This window comes from Lissotriton vulgaris, chromosome 3_1 (genome assembly GCF_964263255.1).
Source record: "Lissotriton vulgaris chromosome 3_1, aLisVul1.2, whole genome shotgun sequence".
In the NCBI taxonomy this organism is placed as follows: domain Eukaryota; kingdom Metazoa; phylum Chordata; class Amphibia; order Caudata; family Salamandridae; genus Lissotriton; species Lissotriton vulgaris.
The window spans coordinates 476,236,099-476,256,416 of record NC_141689.1 but is presented as its reverse complement, the minus strand read 5'-3'; the positions used below and the strand labels follow the sequence as shown (position 1 = coordinate 476,256,416).

The 20,318-nt window shown below is 44.3% G+C and overlaps 1 protein-coding gene across 1 annotated transcript in view; it reads right to left on the bottom strand.

Moving 5' to 3' along the window:
• Positions 1-427: 427 nt before the first annotated feature.
• ERBIN (erbb2 interacting protein) overlaps positions 428-20,318 on the bottom strand; it is a 710,182-nt gene continuing 690,291 nt past the window's right edge. The window contains exons 18-20 of the mRNA XM_086963488.1: positions 18,015-18,188; positions 780-959; positions 428-442 (exon numbers count right to left, since the gene is read on the bottom strand). Coding sequence (XP_086819614.1) covers positions 428-442; positions 780-959; positions 18,015-18,188 — 369 coding nt within the window. The remainder of the gene's footprint in view (positions 443-779; positions 960-18,014; positions 18,189-20,318) is intronic.

Below are 20,318 nucleotides of genomic sequence, written 5' to 3'. Positions count from 1 at the left end.
CTAAAAGTGAAATCGACCGCCCTATGGAAAGTACATGGGGAAAACGCGTTTTGGGACCCCCCTTTTATCTCGGCCCCCGCTTGACGTATCCCCCCCAAACTTTCAAGAAGGACCCGAGCTCGACGAGGCCATTTTCAGGAAATTTTCAGGCAGATTCGTCAACCGGTGCCAAAGTTATTCCAAATAGAATTTTGAGATTTAACATTGAAAAAAATCCTAACTATAACTACCTACTGGCGACCGCCAGTAGGTAATATATATATATATATATATATATATATATATATATATATATATATATATATATATATATATTTCAGCCACTAGGCTTAATCAGAAAATTACTCCATTGCCATTCCCTGGTGTAGGTATACAAGGTTCTTGCATTCAAGAACAGACCTAAGTTCATGTAAAACATTTATCACAATCAGTGTTTCAACATCTGATCAAGAGAGAGAAATAGATACTGGGAATCAGTGGAAAAATATAACTAAATAAATCGCTTTGTTTTACTTCTAATCTGAAAACATGATTATAGGTGTGCACTGTCCAAACCAATTTAGACATTTTGCCTTTCCTCACCGATTTAAAATATAATAACTCTGTGTTAACTAAAAGCAAGAGGCATACATTTAAGCCCTGAAGAACTGGCAAAGCTATTTGTTGGGCTTTCTTCATGAGAGTCAATAACACATTTCCTGCAGTTTTTCAGGATACCAAATACAACTGAACAATAAATAATCTCCTCGGTTCCCCCAGAGCTTGTCCCCATGACATACCTCAAGTGCATCTTCGTGATTGACAACAGTTTTTGTGTTTTCGAAGTTTCTAACAAGGGCAGTCATCTGCAACCCTCCAGCGTTGTTTTCATATTCTGGTTCACTGGGTTTCAGCAAGCAGTTCCCTATTTGCTTTTCTTTCTCTTCAGTAACGTTCTTTACGGGTATATTTTCGGATGTCTACAAAATGACAAAGACATGTGCTCGTTGCATCACTCACTTTTGGTTTGCATAATTCAACCGTGCATACAAGGATTTGTGTGCACTGAGCAGAGCCCATCACTTATACAAAGCAGAGAAAGCATTCACAATTGCAAGTGAATGTAACCAGTACAACATTGTAAGGTATAGTACATCTTATTATCCTTGCCTATCAGCACTCGGAATAGAACCATCTTTAAAAAAAATGCACGAATTAGTTTATACTGGTGAAAAACACCTGAAAACAAGTGAGGCCACTTTTGCTCAGGCCCCCTGCCCTCGCTCAATATGCATATAGTAATGGGCAGGCCCAGCGAGAGAAAGGGAGTGACACCTCTGCCCATTGATAAAGGGGAGGTAATGGACGCCCAATCTACCGCAAGAAAGGCCTCTCAGGTGGCCGCTGGCGGCATCGAACAATGCAGAAACCGCCCAAATCGCCCCCCCAGGCTGCTCAAAAATGCAGTATACAGCTGGAATTCAGATGCCGGCCTCTCGGGCATTGCCCGAGTGCCCCCGTTACCAATCCGAAGCAGACTGCAGAGACATAGCTGGACCACCCACAGGGTATGTATGAGAACTCGGAGGCTGGAGAGGCACACAGAATGAACATGCCGCTGATTAACAACATGCCATGGCAGAAAGACAGCATAGCTGGCAAGGTTTCAGATTGCTGTGTGTGACATTTCCATAATTTCAGAGTAATTATGAGTGATATTTCAACGACAAAGAGTTACACTTTTTCGTGAGCAAAATCAAGCAATGAAGACGAGGGAAACATTAAAATACTAGACATTATATCTGTTTGAGCAACGAGAAATTCTAAAACCTTACAACTGCTGAAAAGCACCAGAAAATGAAGGGCACTAATTTAGGGCCCTTGTAAACTGCTTTTACTGTTAAACAAATGTATATAATCATGATACAGACTGGCAAACAGTGACTGCAATTAATGCAGACGAGCTGTAACTTTACTTATAGTACATGCTGATTGATGACACGCTGGCCTCTTCCAAAACAAAACATAACAAGCATTTACAATGCAATAGGTCTCGCAGCATTAAAGTTTGAGTTATTGGCATTGTGTACGACAATGCGTTGCATAAATTTTTTAGCAAACTTTGAATTGGTGAGAGTGTGTGCAAGAGTATGCTGTTGCTCACAGCGGTTATTATTCACATAGCTCTGATGATGCACCTCACGCACGGGGCTGACGCAGTTATTATTCACACAGCTCTGATGATGCACCTCAGGCACGGCTCACAGCTGTTATTATTCACACAGCTCTGATGATGCACCTCAGCATGGGGCTGACGCAGTTATTATTCACACAGCTCTGATGATGCACCTCAGCCACGGGCTCACAGCTGTTATTATTCACACAGCTCTGATGATGCACCTCAGCATGGGGCTGACGCAGTTATTATTCACACAGCTCTGATGATGCACCTCAGCACGGGGCTGACGCAGTTATTATTCATACAGCTCTGATAATGCACCTCAGCACCGGGCTGCCGGCAGTTATTATTCACACAGCTTTGATGATGCACCTCAGGCAAATAGTGCCTCTAGTACGAACATAAGGTCATTTAAGATCTTGGTTTGTTTGTATAGCCTGCATTGTAAAAATTAAAATTTGAATAGCAATAATCACGAAAGCATGTATTAATATTTTACAATCTGACACTTGTGTAGTCGATGTCGTCGTCAGTGCTTGTGTAGAAAATGTATCAGTCAATGGTCAATACAAAAAGACTGCCTTAATACATCAGGACACAAAAAGAAATATTTGGAAAGAGGAAGACAGTAGTAAAATTCTCAGTCCTATTGCGTCCATAGTAGCTACTTTACCGGACAGTCACTTGAGCCAGGGAACCAAGCTATCACTGCCCCACGCAACCAAGACACTCTCTCTGGATCAGCACTCACCCACAACAGGATCAGCAGGCAGCCCAGTATAAGCCTCTGGAGGCGCAACACTCCCTCCATTGCTACAGCCTCCGCTCCTCAATGTGCTGCGCGGGGCCGACAGGCTGTCTGGGTTAGCTCCTCGAAACTCCACAGCAGGTACGTTTCTGCCATCACTGCAGACCAAAGTGTGCTGTCTGCCGCTTCCGGCAGGAGGCCTAGCATGTGACGTCACCTAAATCCCCGCCTAACCTCCCGCCCTTTCCAATGACCGTTTCAGGCGTCAAAACGAAAGAAGGACTACGTGGACGACCTCTTGTGTCCAATTTCTTATACACAAAAAAACGAAACGGCCATATTAAGAAGACGAGCGGTGCACGTCCCCGAGGCCCTGTTTAATGCCCAGCAATGCTCCTCGCCCTGCCCCCTCCCTCCTCGCCCCTTTACCTCCAGTCGAATATTTTACTCTTGGTCCCTGGGTTTCTCCTGAAGCCACCTCCCTGATGCGCCCCCTCTCTGCTGTGTCACTTGTGGGGTGTACACTAAACTTTAGCATTGTCCGGATATTATTCTCGGCGTACAGCGTGTGGGGCAGGACTTCCGTCTTCAGAAGCACACGCACGCGCCCACGGAGTGCCTGAGAGTGGGGCTCCCATGCCCGAGGGAGAGCTCCGCGGAGGCTGCAGAATTCCAGAATGGCGGTAAGTGGGGCTTAGTTGTAGGGGGGAGGGGGGTGCGCTTGTGTGTGTGTGTAGGTGTGCGGCGGCGGGGGGGCGGGGGTCTCTGTATGTGTCTGTGCGTGCATGTGTTAAGGTGCGCTGGTCTGTGTGTGTCTCTGTGTGTGCGGCGGCTGGGGGTCTCTGTATGTGTGTGTGTGTGTATGTGCGCTCGTGTGTGTGTCTCTGTGTGTGAGCATGCGTGCAGGGGGAGGTGTGGCTGTGTGTGTGGTGGAGCTTTCCAGGAGACAGGAGATGGCCACAGCGTGCGCGTTCGCACAGCCCGCTCCAATCGCCGATTTTCGGATGCGCCTGGCCAGCTCCTTTCTCCTGGAAAGCTGTGTTGCTGACAAAAGGTCTCTGGCGAGACCGTGCTTACGCGCGGTTAATCGCCACGAGACCTAAAAAAGCAATGTAAATAAAGTTATTCAGTCATATAAGGATTATAACCCACAAGTGCATATCATTTCAAATAATGCACAATAGGGTGTGTGCCTTTTATTTTGCAATCCAATATTATTGGAGAATGCTTGCCTGATGTAGTTCGCTAAAGGTGATGGCGTCCATTGTATTATGAAAAAGTATACATGATAATGTGTCCAATTATAAACTGATTCCTGCTAAGTAAATCAGTGTTATTCTCATCTTTGCTGCTCTCTGGCTCTTTCCTGGCCCTTTTCATCTTGCACAGTTTGTCTCTTTCCAGTTGTTAGCGTTGTGCCTACTTCTCCTCGTTTGTCCCATATATTTCAGTGCCTGTTTCTCCCCTTGCCATTGTCTCTTCATCATTCCTGCACAGCACCTGCTTTCCCTTGCTCTATCTTCTCTACCAAGTCTCACCATTTTCACTCAGCTTCACCCTTTCCCCGATTACTCTGCAACTTCATCGTACTCCACTGCCTTATTATACAATGTTCCTATTCCTTTCTTGACTAGTCTCCCCCTCCGCTTCTCTCTGTCTTAGTGTGTTGTCACAACCTCCTGAAAAAATGAGGTAGGGGACATTGTTCCCTCATCCATCCTGTTGTGCTCTGTGACATGAAACTCTCTGCTTTCATGAAACACTGGTCTGAATGCCATAGTATTGAAAAAAGGTGGGATGTCCCCAGAGACCTACGACTCTCTAGCACGATCTTACACACATCCAGTGCGGTCAGACCAGACAGCAGCATGTGTCTCATGTCTAGTGTGGTTTGTCCTTTACTTCAAAGAGAACACATTGCTACCTTCTTTCTACTTTTGGTGCAGTCACAAGCAGGGCCTACTGAGGCTGCAGCTACAACAAAAAATAAAACATCAGAATTTAACGTGCGTGGCACACACTGTAAAAAAGAAGTCACTATTGACCCAATATGCAGGAGCTGCACAGAGGGCCGGCACTGCAGAATTGACAGGACTGTGGGGGGTAAGGCAATGGGAGGCTTTGGGTACAAAAGGCCCATTGGCACGTTCTATTCCGTGGAGAATACCTCACCAGGCCACAAGGCAAATGCACCTGTCTGAACCGCATGGTAATTTTCCTATTTCCGTTCTAACTGGCAACTCCAGCCATTATGAATCCTGCTCTGTATTACAACAGCTATTTCAGAAACGCTGCTTTCTTACGTTTAACGATGTGTCAGTCTAAAAAGTGCCAAAGCTAGGATTGTGCAAACAAAACAGGTGATGGACAGAATGTGGATCAATGTCACACATTCACCCCAGTCCAAGGATCTGGGCCCATATCCATCGTTTGTTTGCACTCCACACCACCCTGGGTTAGACAATGGCGATATGCAAATCAGCTCTGACCCTGTGCCCCATGGGAACAGTCCAGTCCGAACTACAAAAGCCATGTCCTTCCCAGAACGGAATCAAGCATCCGAGGACCGGACCGGTTTCGAGGTAACACCTCTCATCAGCCCGGCTAGCTTGACTCCAGTGGTGTGGAGTGCCTGGGACCCACGTCTGAGCATCCCCAGCGCACTTATGGCGGAATTTGCAAACAAAACAGGTGATGGACAGAATGTGGATCAATGTCACACATTCACCCCAGTCCAAGGATCTGGGCCCATATCCATCGTTTTTTTGCACTCCACACCACCCTGGGTTTGACAATGGCGATATGCAAATCAGCTCTGACCCTGTGCCCCATGGGAACAGTCCAGTCCGAACTACAAAAGCCATGTCCTTCCCAGAACGGAATCAAGCATCCGAGGACCGGACCGGTTTCGAGGTAACACCTCTCATCAGCCTAGGATTGTGGCAGTGTAGTGGCAGCATCTTTTCAGAAGTGAGCAGTAGGCACACAAATACTCTGACACTTTCGGCTCACGAATGTGTAAAAGGCCACCTGAGGCAGACTGCCATGCATATGTTTATAGGTTACACTCAAACGCAAATACATTGTGACTGGCATGGAACTCTTAATTGTTTACATACCTAGGGACCAGGTTGCAGTACTACGGCACTAGGCCACAACTCCAGAGGCAGCCACCCGGGGGTTGGTAGCCTTGTAATAAGTGTTCATTACCAGGCTGGGAGCCCCGGCGGCAGCGCAGCAAAATGCGGTCGGAGCTGCAGCAGAGGCGGGCTCGATTCCCGGCTGCGTGCGCTGGCGTCCAAAGTTTAAACTATGCCACGCCCTCGCTCTCCCACAGCCTATAGGTGTGCAGGATTCACAGTGTTTCTTGGCAGGATGACTCAACATTATTGATTGGGTATAACTTACTCAACTCACAAAGACTTTCAGAGCGATTAAAATATGCTGCAGCTCCGGGGTCAAGTGACCCGGGAATGTTTTACAGTCAGTGTAGCCAGCCCCCAAGCCTGCCGCAAGCAGCGCAGGGACACCTGCTGCCTGCTAAGTAAAGTACTCTGTCAGTGTGTGTTGTAACTAGTGCTGGGCTCGGCTTACTAAGGAGGCGCATGAATGTGTGACAATGCATTTCAGTGCGGTGATGCGGACCACCGCACTGAAATGCGTTAGAGTCACACATGATGTGTGATACTTGGCTGGACTGACACAGCATAATTGGCTTGAGTAGGACACTGTCTTGCATACTATTTTCTGGAAGGTTGTGTGCTTTATTAAAAGGAGACCAGCTGTAGTTCTTTCCTGGTGCAGAATAGATATGATTATGAAGTAAGGGAAGAGTTCTATCCAACCTAACTCGCTCAGTAATTAGCCGCCACATGTATCCTCTCAAGGTTCATGACTTGATAGCCCTGTCACATAATGTAAACAGGGAATCATTGAATGCCACCCCACAAGCTTAAGTCCAGGTAAGGGAGTCTTTTTTTATAGTTTTTCAGTCATATAAATTAAATACCAGTGCACCTGACTAGACACTGGGCCAATCTATCACATTCTAGAAGTTGATTCTTTACGTTAGCTGGCACCCTAATTATTATTAATTATTGCATGTGGGTATTGCCAAGTCCAGGAACTATGTATTGGAAAATTGATAAGCAGTACTTATAACATAACTGTCGAGTACGACCCTAATCGACAAATGCTGGTGACATCGCTTGGCAGGTCTAAATTTTAAATTTTTTCTTTTTAGGTCGAGCTGGTGAAAGCAGCACGAAGCGCTGCTGCCCAGCGAAGCCTCTATTGTTAGCAACTTGCTCTGGAAGTGGGACTGGGGATGGGCACGCGCGCAGAGCTCTCTATGATTTCAGGATGTGTGCGCACACGTACAGCCAGGTGCTGTGCTCATCTCCTGTCCTGATTCCAAGGCAAGTCAGCCTCCTGCAATCAATCACACACGCACACACACACACAGACACACGCACACACACACACGCACGCACGCGAACACATTCACGCACACACACACACGCGCACACACCCACGCGCACACACACACAGACACACACAGACACACACACCCCCACCACCCCACCCCACTCACCTGGCTCTTTCCTCGCTGCGCTGCTACAGGCTCTGTCACTCCGCCGCTTCTCCTGGCACACGCGGGGCTTCCCTCACTCATGGGAGCCCCGCACTTGCATCGGCGGCCTCAGCCGCCACTTCTGCTCCTTCTGATCGTCTCCTGGCACACGCGGGGCTCTCCCTCAGGCATGGGAGCCCCGCGTCACCACTGCTCCTCTAGGCCAGCCACTCCGTGGGAGCAGGCTTCCCGCAGAAGGCGGATATCTCGCCCCACGAGGCGTGATGTTCCCGAACTTCCGGTTTTCGGCCGGCGGCCAAACATTAACTGCTCTTGTTTGTTTTGCTAATAACTTGGGAGCCTTATGAAGAATCCTCTCGAAATATTCAAAACTAGTTTGCACATACACGTATATACACAAATACATTTGAGTGTGCAGACAAGTTAAAAGTATGTTAAACGCTTCTAATATGATGGTGATCTGATGATCACGTTACAAACTCACCTGAAGCTTGCAGCCTCTTGAACTCTACCATAGCACACACGTTGCAACACAGATAAACAAAAATAAAACAGCCTACGAACAAATAAATAAGAATCAAACTTTGGACCGCTGTGTCATGTAATACGTTTTCCGTGGATACTAAAAACCGGTTGTGTGACCAGAAGAAATGCCCTTCGAAAACAATCATATTTTGAATTCAATTAATTTAGTTTTAAATGGGGCAACCACTTTAGTTACTGTTCTCTCGTAATTAAGCTCTCAGTATTTGCCTCAAGCAACATACCACGTACCGGAGAACAAACAGGTCTGTCTGTGGTGCCCGACAAGTAAGAACGGTGATGGATTAAACCCAGATCTTTTGACTGGTTGTGAGTGTTTGATTGATTCAGATGCTCCGTCCATCACCACCCCCTTTTGTACCGCCCGACAAGTAAGACACAGAGGACGGCTCTCGTGGTTAGACTTCCGCTCGGAAGGATGAGGGTGTTTTCATAGGGCAGGTTGACTCATCTGTGCAAAGTGAGTTCATTGTTTTCGTAGCCCGCGCATTAATGGCATATTGCTTTATTGCACGTTGGGCTCGCATTCACCATGACCGAGTTCTTTATCTTCTTGTCGGTCTTAAACCTGGAAAAAAAACACAGTCAGTTCAGTGCCCAAGATTTCAAAAGCAGCACAACACCACCGAGTTCCGGAGTTTCCGAATACCAAGGCTGCCTTTTCTTGATTCCACCAAATGCCTGTTTCTTCCATCATCCGGCACTGCCTGTCTCTTTATCTCTCTTGCAGGTCCGTTTTAATCTCTGCTTTCTCCCTTTGTCAATCTTTTCCTATTTTGTCTTCTTTTTGTTCTGCCTTTCTCCCGCATTGGGTCAGAATCTGATGATGAGAAACAAGTTCTAGTCCTCTCCCCCTAAAAAGAGTGCAGGTGTCAAATATCCTCCACAGATTAAGCACTTGTTCTGTGAATTGTCATAAAGATCATTCAATTATGCAAAGAAATTAATTTTGCATATGAATCTTGACCACATGATTTGGGGAGGTGAGGACAGAACTTAGCGCCTCGGAGGTGTACGGGGTCTGTAATTTAAGACTCGAACCAACTAAACATTTGAAAATTAGAAAAGAGAAAAAGGCAGGAAAAGAATATTTAGATAATTAGGCATGCAACACTAGCTCGAAAATGGCTTTTTTAAATGGTTTGTTGTGTTTTGGGAATAGCAGCTGTAGGTGGCATCTGAGGGGTTATTTTTTCAGATGCAAGTCCCGGTATCTGTAAAAACTCTGCCACTTTCGAAAGTCTTTCAGCGAGTGTGAGCCTTCCAAAATCATCTGCCAGTTGATTGTAGGGCTGTAGTGCGACCGTACTGGACGCTGTTGTGAAATAGCTCATTCAACGTAAGGCTCTGTGGCAACAGAGGAGAGGAGTAGCAAAGGTACCTCGAGACTCACGCAAAACTTGTTAGTTTTACAATTATGGATGGTGATGCAGTTTCTCTTATGCTGGGGCTGTTATTGTAATGGTGTAGAGACAGCGCCATAGCAGCACCTCCTGCTATGTAATTGAAAGGAATATTATTGTTTTTGCCTTCCTTGGCTCATTGATCTACAACAACTAATCGACGTGAGAGAAACTATTAGTATCTTAGGAGTCGTATGTTTCTGGTACAGGCATTACATAGCTGCTGTAAAGACGATGAAGTGTAAGTTTGTTATGGTGCCATAGAAGAGTTGACAGACTACTTCCAGTGCGTTGTGGCATGACACCCGACCCTCTTTTGAATGTTTATGCTATAAACCTACCTCTTGCTCTAAGACAGCAGGAGATGTTCCTCACTAGCCCATGTTTCATGGATTATATCATCAAGCATTGGTGTTTTAAGGGAGCGACAGGAAATTGGTCACATCAACATTTCGAACCATCAATTGATAATCTTAGTGTAGTGGTAAAAACAAGGTTGCTTTTCCTTAGGGGAGGGTAGCAATGAGGCAGAAAACAGAAGGGGAAAGAAGAAGCAAAGTCATAGAATGTAGCAAGTGATGACAACTTATGAGAGGTAGTATTCAGCATTATTTGGCAGACAAAACAACAAATAATTGTATACCTATAACACTTTCCAGCTCCCTAAAAAGCCACTAGTTACTAATTCTAGGTGCTCGTGATCGCTGCTTGCTTAAAATATAAAAAAGTAAAACTGTTTTCTTCTGATTTACTCAACTATAACTGCACCTTCAATGAACCCATAAATGTGAAAAGAGTTTTATGCAGTATTATGACAGCAGTTGCATATTAATGTTGATCAATTTGACCTCCAGCATCTCAATTAATGATTGAAATCACCCTTGGCACACAACCACACACAACCACAGGCACACACACAACCACAACCACACACAATCACAACCACACATACAACCACACACACACAACCACAGCCACACACACAACCACAGGCACACACACAACCACAGGTACACACACACAACCACACACACACACAGCCAACCACATACAAAACCACACACACACACACAGCCAACCACATACAGAACCACACACACACTCAACGACAACCACACACACAACCACAGCCACACGCACAACAACACACACAGCGCCACACACACACAGACACCATCAGTCGTCAGTGCGCGCTTTCATTGGGCACAAACACCACCTGCCGTCAGTGCATGCTTCCACCCAGCACACACACACACGACCATCCGTCAGTGCATGCTTTCACCAGGCTCACACACACCACCACCGCATGCTTTCACCAGGCACACACACACCACCAGCCGACAGTGCAGGCTTCCACCAGGCCCACACACTACCAGCCGGCAGTGCACACTTCCACCAGGCACACACACCACCAGCCATCAGTGCATAATTTCTACAGGCACACACCACCAGCCATCAGTGCACACATCAATTGTTAACGCATCCACAATTAACTATTGTAGCAATTGCAGTATGGCGCACTTTACTTTTAAAACATATTCATCTAAAGCGCAGCAAGCCATCATTGCTACATAAATAAATACACTTTTTTTGGACCTACAATTTATAGACTTTTGTTGCAATTGGTGTTGCAATATTTAGCAATGCCAATAGCTCAAACTTAATTAATGTGAGACCGACTGCATTGCAAATGATTGTTTACATTCTCATTAGAAGTATAGTAAGCTCACATTGCCAAAATTTTCTTTTTCATTTGAGGACACAGTAACAAACCCAAACCTACGGAGGAGCCACAGAGTTTGAACGGGACCAGGCAATGCCTGACCCCCGAGGGAGGGGCTACACATGTGATGCTTACGTCCGCTCCTTGGCCCCGCCCCTGCCACCCACGCCTCGAAACAGGCATCTGCCTGTTCTGCAGACGGCCCTTCTACGGGATTCTGGATGCAGGCGTGTTCGAAAGGCGGCTTCACCTTCCTATTTCCAAGTAAAGCCAGGTAATCAGGCACATCAACAGAGTAGTGCTTATAGGGACACCGGATCCCACAAGTGTGCAAGTAATTACGGCATTTTGGTTACCACTTAGCCAATTTGGGACACTATATAAACCCCGCTAACTCCCAGCTCATTTATCAACGGGGAGGAGAGACGGACACAGATAGGTGCCACAGCGGAGGTGCACCTTGATAGAGTAAGAGTGTGAATGAGATGTATGGTGTGAATGTAGATGCGCTAACAAAAGGAAATAGACTTTGCAAATTCTGTGTTTTTCAACATGACAACTTCAGTTGGTTTTGTCTTTAGCCCTCAGAGTGTGACTAAAGGGGCCTTCCCTCCATTCCTCCTTCCATGGAGCAAATAGGTTAAGAATCTTGGGTACGATGTGAGAGAGGACTTCTCTCATTTTTAACTGTGTGCACATATGACTGACATGCCACGCACTTTTTACCACACGCGTTAAATACCATGGTTTCGAATGAGTTTATTGTAAGTGACCAAGGAAATCTCTCAATTTCCTTCTGTGCTTTTTCTATTTTTCCCACAGGCTGACTTGGAGCCTTTTTCGACGCCTGGAGTGACAAAGGTCACCCCACCGAGTGGTTTTCCCTTATAACATGGTTGGGTAGGAACAGAGCCAGCTTTAGTGGAGAAGTGTGGCTCAGGGGTTAGAGGCGGCAGACCCAGAAGCTGAGATCGGCCCTGGACCAGGGTTCGATTCCCCGCCTCGACGGGGGTTGGGCTCAATAATTCCATGGACTCGATAATTCTCGCTCTGGTGCCTACTCGACTCACGGGTTCACACTCTGCGACTCTGGGCAATAGCTTGCTTAATCTCCACAACGGCCTCTCGCGGCGGGATGCCTGGCTTTCACCTTGTGGATACCCTGCCGGGGTTATCTCACAGGGGAATACCAGGACGGGTTCCCTAAGCAAGCGCATAGATGCCTGGGATGTGGGCGATTTGCGCTATATAAATACATGTACATACATACATAGAACAGGTCCTGAAGAATGCTGTGTACCCTTTTGGGACTCCAGGCAGAAACATGTTGACCCTACACATCACGGTGAGGGGACAATAATTTCCCCAGGTCACCATTCACTTTTTTTAATACCATACAGTTGCCCACCTTATTAAAATTAATTCGACAACTGTAATGGTTTTTAAATCACACTCACTATTTCACGGGCCCCCACTTAGTTTAGAAGTGCATCCCTGTCGTCAGGTGTATGCCTGCCCTCTATCAAACCAAGTTTTTAGAGGGCGAGGACTGCCGATGATCAAGCATGACACCAGATTATGTGTGAGGCCCGTTCTACACTTTTGGTGAGCTGTCAACACTCATGATTTAATTTTGAGCACCACTGGTCACTTTTCTGGGAGCAGCTCCACTTGTGTTTAACACGGTATGTTGAAGCCTGGCTCGCTCCTGGCGCCCCCTGCCTCTAGTTCCCTCCTTCGGTTAACAGCTGAGGTTAGTGTGGTTTATATCCTTATTATTCCTACAACAAGAGTGCCATTAGCGGCTGCCCTTGGACTGTGCACTAGATGAGCACTAAATAGCGGTCTTCATGAGTTGGTTGATCTAGTAGTCTGAGAAACGGTTTCCTTAAGGAAACCTTGGATAGTTTTTCTTTGCTTGAACAACGGCAACAGCCAAGGCTGAGAAACAATGGTAGACTCTGCCATCAACACAAATGAGTAAAACCAGACATCACCTTGTCAGAAAATATGACTTTACCAAGAGCAATCAGTTGGTGAAAATGCCACTTGAAATAAAAATATGATCTAAGAGGCAAGAGACAGAAATTCTGAAGAGGGTACAAGCAAAATAAATAAATAAATAAAGAATACCACTATAAAAAAAGAAATTTAACTTAATGACGACCACACCAAATATTCGCACGCGTCATGAATCGGATAACAGAACAGAAGTGGATATGGAAATGTAGCGCACAGAGACTTTGTCTCCCCGCTCAAGTAAAACAAATATGCAGAATAGCAAGAGAGACCCAACAATGAATGCTCGGAGACTGAACTTACACCAGAACAAACTCCTACAACTATTAAGTTGTCGAATATCCAACAAGAACTAACTAGCTTCAGTCCACATAAGGGCTACTTCATCCTGACACAAGAAACCATCCTTTAAATGACTGTTCATACAAATTCAACAAACAAAAAAGTCTAATGGATGGCAGTCATGCTTGTCAAATCTGCAAGCTTATCATAATGAAGGGAAAGTCCAATTACTTTACCGTGAATATGAATAGGCTAGAATCTTTTCACCTCGAAGAAAGTGACATAATTAAGTTAGACATCTTCCAGTCCATGCCTGCTTTTAATGAGTGCTCCAAACGTTGCAATAGTAATAAACCAATCTTACATGCTCATCCTCTGTATAAAAAAGTAGGAGAGGATCTATAGTTCATGGTACAGTTTGTGATGTCACTTAACAAATCTTTTTGTTAACTGCTTCTAATCAAAAACGTTATTTGTTTTATTGATGCGAATGACTGGCAGCCAGGATAAAAGCTACAAAAAAATGGCTTTCTTTAATTTCAGTCAGTTCAAATGGCTATGTTCACTTACGCAATATATATATTTTTTTAAGGATACTTATAGGTGCTGGAGAATGAAGTTAACAGTGTAAAGTAAAGTTTTTTAACATCTCGACTGCTAGGTCTCCCCCACCCACCTTTCAGTGCTAAGCCCCCTCCCCCCTTTTTTTTTTAGATGTTTGGGGTAGCTCACGCTTAAACCTATATAAAAAAAATTCACAAACATCTTGGGGATTCTAAATGTACTCGGTTTGTACACTCCCTCTGAGAGAATAGCAAAAATAAAGCTACATTTTGGTTTTTGTGGGGAAAAAAGATGTGCAAGAATGTGTATATTTTTTCTCAAAAAAACTGGGTTCATGAGAGGTTTGCTATGATATGATAATTATCGTCCCAGCTTTCAGGTACAAGCAGAGTTTTATAAAAACAAAAAAAAAATTTTAACCACCAATTTTATATTTATCTAAGTAGTAGTCCACTGTTCTTAATGTTTGTGGTTTCAACCAACTTGTTATTTGTGGTCAAAATAGGTGTGAAACCTATGGGTGATGCCGGAAAGCTATACATTTCTGAAAAGTAGATAACATTCTGAATTCATCAAGGGGTCACTTATGAATATTTCTCAAGGTTTTCCCAAAGAAACAAACTTGCGAATTAAAAAATAAGAAGGAATAAGCAATAATTTGTGACAAAGTTTTATCTATAATTTCTCAATGGTGGATTTACAAAAGCAATATACGATTACTTCCAATAAACCATTCCAAATGCAGGGATATACAGGGATTGTAATTTCTCCAAAAACACACAATACCATTAGCCAACAACTGAGCTGCACTTTACAATCAATTTTCATTGTGTACCGACTATACAGCAATTTATATGGTAAAATAAAAATAATGAAAAATGGCTATGAAGGAAACCTATGTATTTCTGAAATGTATACAAGAATTTGAAAGCAGTTGTTTGTACAGCTCTGAAGTTGTGGTTACCCATACTATAATGACTCAGAGGGCATTTTGCAAAATGTCTTCTTTCTTGCACACTGACATATTTGAAAGCCATAAATGCAGAGGAATCCAGTTGGTAATAACAAATATTCTACGTGTGTATGTTCCCATACCTCTCCTGATACTAATGGTACCTCACCTGTGTGAGTAGGCCTAGTGCCTCCAACACAAAGTGTCCCAAAACAAAACCTGGTGACATCACATTTCACCAATGCTAATATTGATGTCATTGTATGCAATGATACATCTATGCATAAAAACGAAACTGAAGCACTGTTGTCGAAATCTCCCGATATTTGATTTGATTTAGGATTTTAAAAGCGCGTAGCTACCCTCGGGCATCCCAGGGCTAACGTAAAAGCTTGACAGTACTCCTGGGGATGGATTATGGGGGGAACAACCAGGTTTTCTGCAGTCTGCGGAATGAGAGAAGATTGTTTTCTTTGCGGATGTTGACGGGGAGGCTGTTCCAAAGCTTGGGAGCGTTATAAGAAAAGCGGCGGCCGCCAGTGCGAGCTTTCCTTACTCTGGGTACGCTCGCCAGAAACAGGGTATCCGACCTGAGCTGTCGGGTTGATTTGTGTGGCTTGATGAGAGGTCTCAGTATTGGTGGACCCTTGCCTTGTAAGATTTTATGGGAGATGCACAAGGCTTTGAAGGAGATGCGTTCTTGGATGTGATATGGGATATGACCTCGCCATCAACTCAGAGTCAGAACTATGTGGTCAGGCAGACCCGCGACCTAGGCCGGAGGCTACTGATTGGCAGATTACAGGTGGGGTAGCACATAACCAGCAGGACAAATACGCGAACAGGAAAAATCCAGATTAGTTCCACAGATAGGCAGCAACACCACAATGTTGGGAGATTGTCCCAAATAAAAAGCACAAGACTGGAGGGGGGGCGTTCCCAAAACACCATAATGTTAATATGCCACATGCAGTCAGGGACACTCAGCCAATCAGGACATAGCACACACAGCAATCACAAGCTCCACAAGCTGGACATCTTGTCCACATGCCGGATATCTGGACACATTACCCACAGACCATCATTGTGTTATGTTATGTTATGTTAATAACATTTATTAGGCGCAACAGCTGCCCCAGCGAAGGGGCGTCCTGGCGCCTGATCATATGCAGCAACATAACAGATCAAAGCTGAACAAGGGGGATATTTAACTGACAGAGGTAAACAGGTGAGTTTTGATGGCCCGTCTAAAAAGGGTCAGGCTGTTAAGGGCGCGAATTTGAACAGGAAGAGAATTCCATAAATCCGCCGCCATCACACGGAAGGAGCGCCCTCCCATCCTGCTAAGCCTGAACCTAGGCTTATTCGCCAGATACTGGGCTTCGGATCTGAGGGATCGCGTAGGGACATACGAAGAAATAAGGCCTGTCAAGGCCGGGGGAGAAGACAGTCGAGACACACCTGCATTTGTCGTCGGCTGGACGTCATTTTTGGCTCCATGACCAGGCCTGCATTCCTCGCCCTAAACAGGGTCTATGAATTGTTTTATGATTCTTCAAGAAATATATAAAAAGTCGCTCAAAACAATTGCACTTCAAGTCAGTACTCAGACCCGTTCCTATAAACAGTACTACCGGCCACAGTGTTTAATAAAACTAGCTATTCCTATTTCAAGGTAAATTCATATTCGAGCAACAACCAGCAAAAATTAACACTTTTTTACAATGTGAGTAACTGTAGAATTTGGACCCTAACTCAGCTGCCACCCAGGGAAACCTACCATACCAAGAAATGAATAAACACTTAACACAAATGTTCTGAGGGAGGGTTCCAAAATCTGCAGAGATCCACAAATTGCCTACCACCCAGTGTTCCCACAAGTCTCCAGATAATTTTTTTTTAAAAAAGGAGTACCCCATTTGTGTGGATGGACCTAGCGTTGCAACAGAAAAGGCCCAAATACACAATGTGGACCAATACATTATTCTCTATAAAAAAATTACCTGATTTGGCAATAAGGTAGCAACTGTATTTAGACCCTAGCTGAATGGCCCCCCTGGGAAACCTACTAAACTAAGACATTTGTGAAAAATAGACTATTGGGAGATATCTAGGTGGTGTGCCTCATGTCGATCCCTCAACATTTTCTTGCCCCCAATGTATGCATTTTCTTTGCATCTCTGTGAAGTAAACTTCCAGAAACTGCAGGAATCCACACAATTCCTAGTGGCCATGACAGGAACAGATAAAACTATTGGCAATGCAAGTCCTACCTGAGGATACCGTTATGATGATAATGGTACCTCCAGATTTGCACATTATATTCAACAGACAGTTGATGCTTTATATATGCACACAAATCTGTAATTAACAGTCGTAAATCACTGTGAGACTCTACATAATTTATAGACTAAGTGAATGCACGGAATAAACAATCAAAGTAAAATAATTGACTTTGCAGTGTTACAAAATTAGAAGTGCATCTTGACTTATTTATTTATTTATTTAATGAACTTGTAAGGCGCAACAGCTACCCAAATAGGGTTTCCCGGCGCCAAAGACACAGCAAAAACATAGAGAGTGGAACGTCATAGGTCATTCAGAATTATTGGTCGAACAACCAGGTTTTTATTTCTTTCCTGAACTTAGAATAGCTCTCTTCTTTGCGTATGTGAATGGGTAAGGTGTTCCACATAGAAGGACCCTGATGACTTATCTTTTTCATTAGTTCATTTCATGAACTGACTGAGTATCTTTTGAGAGCAGACAACCCCAACAAGCAGCGACCTTTTTCTGAACATTGTTTTTTAAAATTTATTTTTTACTTACCAAAAGACATCTGGGGTCCTGGGTCCCTTAAGTTGTCTTATAAATATACTGAAAATAATTGTATAGCTGTGCACTGGGATTCTATGACAGGATAGTGCACCAACACTGTTGTTTGCAAAGAGGCTCAAGAATATGGGATCACTATCACAAAATACCACTGGTTTATCATCTTCAAAAATTAGTAGACACTGATTCTTACCTTCATGCCTGCATCCTTCACTGCAACCTGCTGAACTTCATTTTGTTTTGAATCTTTGGCATGATCTGCAGTCGCTTCCTCATCTTTTAATCTGTGCACAATTGTTTGCACCGTTTTGACCATGTTCTTCAGTTCATCTGGATATGGGGTTGGGTATCGCTTCAGATTTCCCTCCTGCACAAATATAACAGGCATGACATGATTTGGTCAGTGCCAAGCAAATCATATAAGCATTACCAGATAAAAAATGAAAAGTCAATCATAAATAATGCTGATCAATAATTATCCAAACATAAATTAAGGCTGATGGTGGTATGAACTGTAAATCAAGTCAGATTGGAGCCTTTAAATGGGAACTCCAGTCTTAATACTGATTTCCCCAATCACAAATATCTCTTGGTAAAAAAGGTTTATAGTTTTGTCAGGTGATCATACTTGGGAAATAGCCTGGTACCAGCTCAATTACCCTTCCATATAATAAACAGATATTTAAAAAAATATAGAAACATTCAACTTCCAGGCAGAACTGATACTCTGCTAGCATTGTTTTAATCGTGATCCTCTTAGACCTTGCTCGAGTGGCAACCTCACCATCATCTACATGCAAGTAAAGAGAGGAGGTTTGAGAGGGGATGCAGACAGCTTTCATTCAGATCATTTTATCAGTAAAGCTAAGGTCCAAAGTGGGAGACGTCACTTTTCTAATGTCATCCTTAGAACCTTAGGTGTACTGCAACAGCAGCCAGAGATCACTTATCAAACATCAGATAAAGCATCGCTCACCTCCCATTTAATACTACAAGAACAGCAATATTTCTATAGACATGGGTAGGCTGGATTATTTCAACAACCTACCGGTACAGCTCTTAAAATACATTTTCATACCTTTAGATAAAATTAATAACTTGACTGTCACTGGAATCCCACATCCACTAATGGGAGAGAGGCTGAGTGGCTATCGGTTTGCAGTAGAGATAGTCTGAAGGGAAATAAAGCCCATCATAGACTATTTTCTCCGCCCTCGACTAAGATCGTCATTCTGTCTACTTGCTTCTCTTCCATGGAAGGCACTTCTCTTGCATATCAAGAGTTCAAAATCTCTCTGAAGACACATTTGGTACACTGAATTTGAGTTTAATGGACTACATCGTCAGGCGTGTCTACACATATTTAATTGTAAACGTAATTTTCACATGGAATACAAATCTATTGTAGAGTTTTTATATAGATTGAGCAACTCCTCGTTACCCTATTTGTCTGCCCTTCCTCGCCATCCTGTGAAGCAACATCCCCTAACCATGGATGGTTTAGATAAATCCACTGAAAAGCCACTGGTGTGCCTAACTAAGGATACTTACGTACAAGCATTTCTGAGATTAAAAATACACATGCAGGCCTGGAAGAAATGAGTCATACGTTCATAGTTGTATGACATTTCAGAGTAAAGGAGAACATGAGAAACCACTACTTAACTCCTTCGCTGCGGGGGATATTCCCCCGCTGTGCTGGGGGCGAGGGGGGTGCGCACAGCGCTCACATGCTCATGACGAGCTGAGCTCGTCATGAGGCACGGCGCTCCTGTGCTCATGACGGGCTCAGCTCGTCACGGCCACACCCGTTCCTGTGGAACGCTCAGCATAGCAAGGGAATTATCCCCGCATGTGAGCGTTCCACGGCTCATGACGAGCTGAGCTCGTCATGAGCACCGGAGCGCCTTGGCTCATGACGAGCTCAGCTCGTCATGAGCATTCAAGGGGTTCACACCAGAGAAGAAAATTGTTCATAGAAACATAGATATTTCAGGACAGTGTAATGATAGTGTGTGTTAACAGGTAATAGAGGCTAGCTCGTCGGTAGGAGTCTTCTTGCCTCTGGCCAATTTAAAGCCCAAATAGAAGGCTTTTTTGTACTCATAATGTAATATGACACTTCTAAGGACAACCATGTTGGGCCTGGAGGCCAGACACAGCTGTATTCACTTGCTGCTTCCCCGACTCCATCCAAGCGTCCCAACACACAAACGTTACAGTAAGAAACTGGCTAATGGAGATTTAATGTCAATTGGTGGGGGGGAAGGAGTGCAATGGGCGAGCTCATATTTGAAAAAGACCAGTATCACCCTGATAAACTTCCTATAAAAATGTGTCGGTTTGGTAGACAAGATCCTGGCTTCACCTCCGAGCAGTAAAATTAGGGTCACATGTGAATCAGACTTCCTAAAGTTTTTGTTTATCTTAACTCACGATATCTGGCCCTTTTATGTAAAAATATTGTTTTATTTGAAAAACCGAATAAATAACGTTA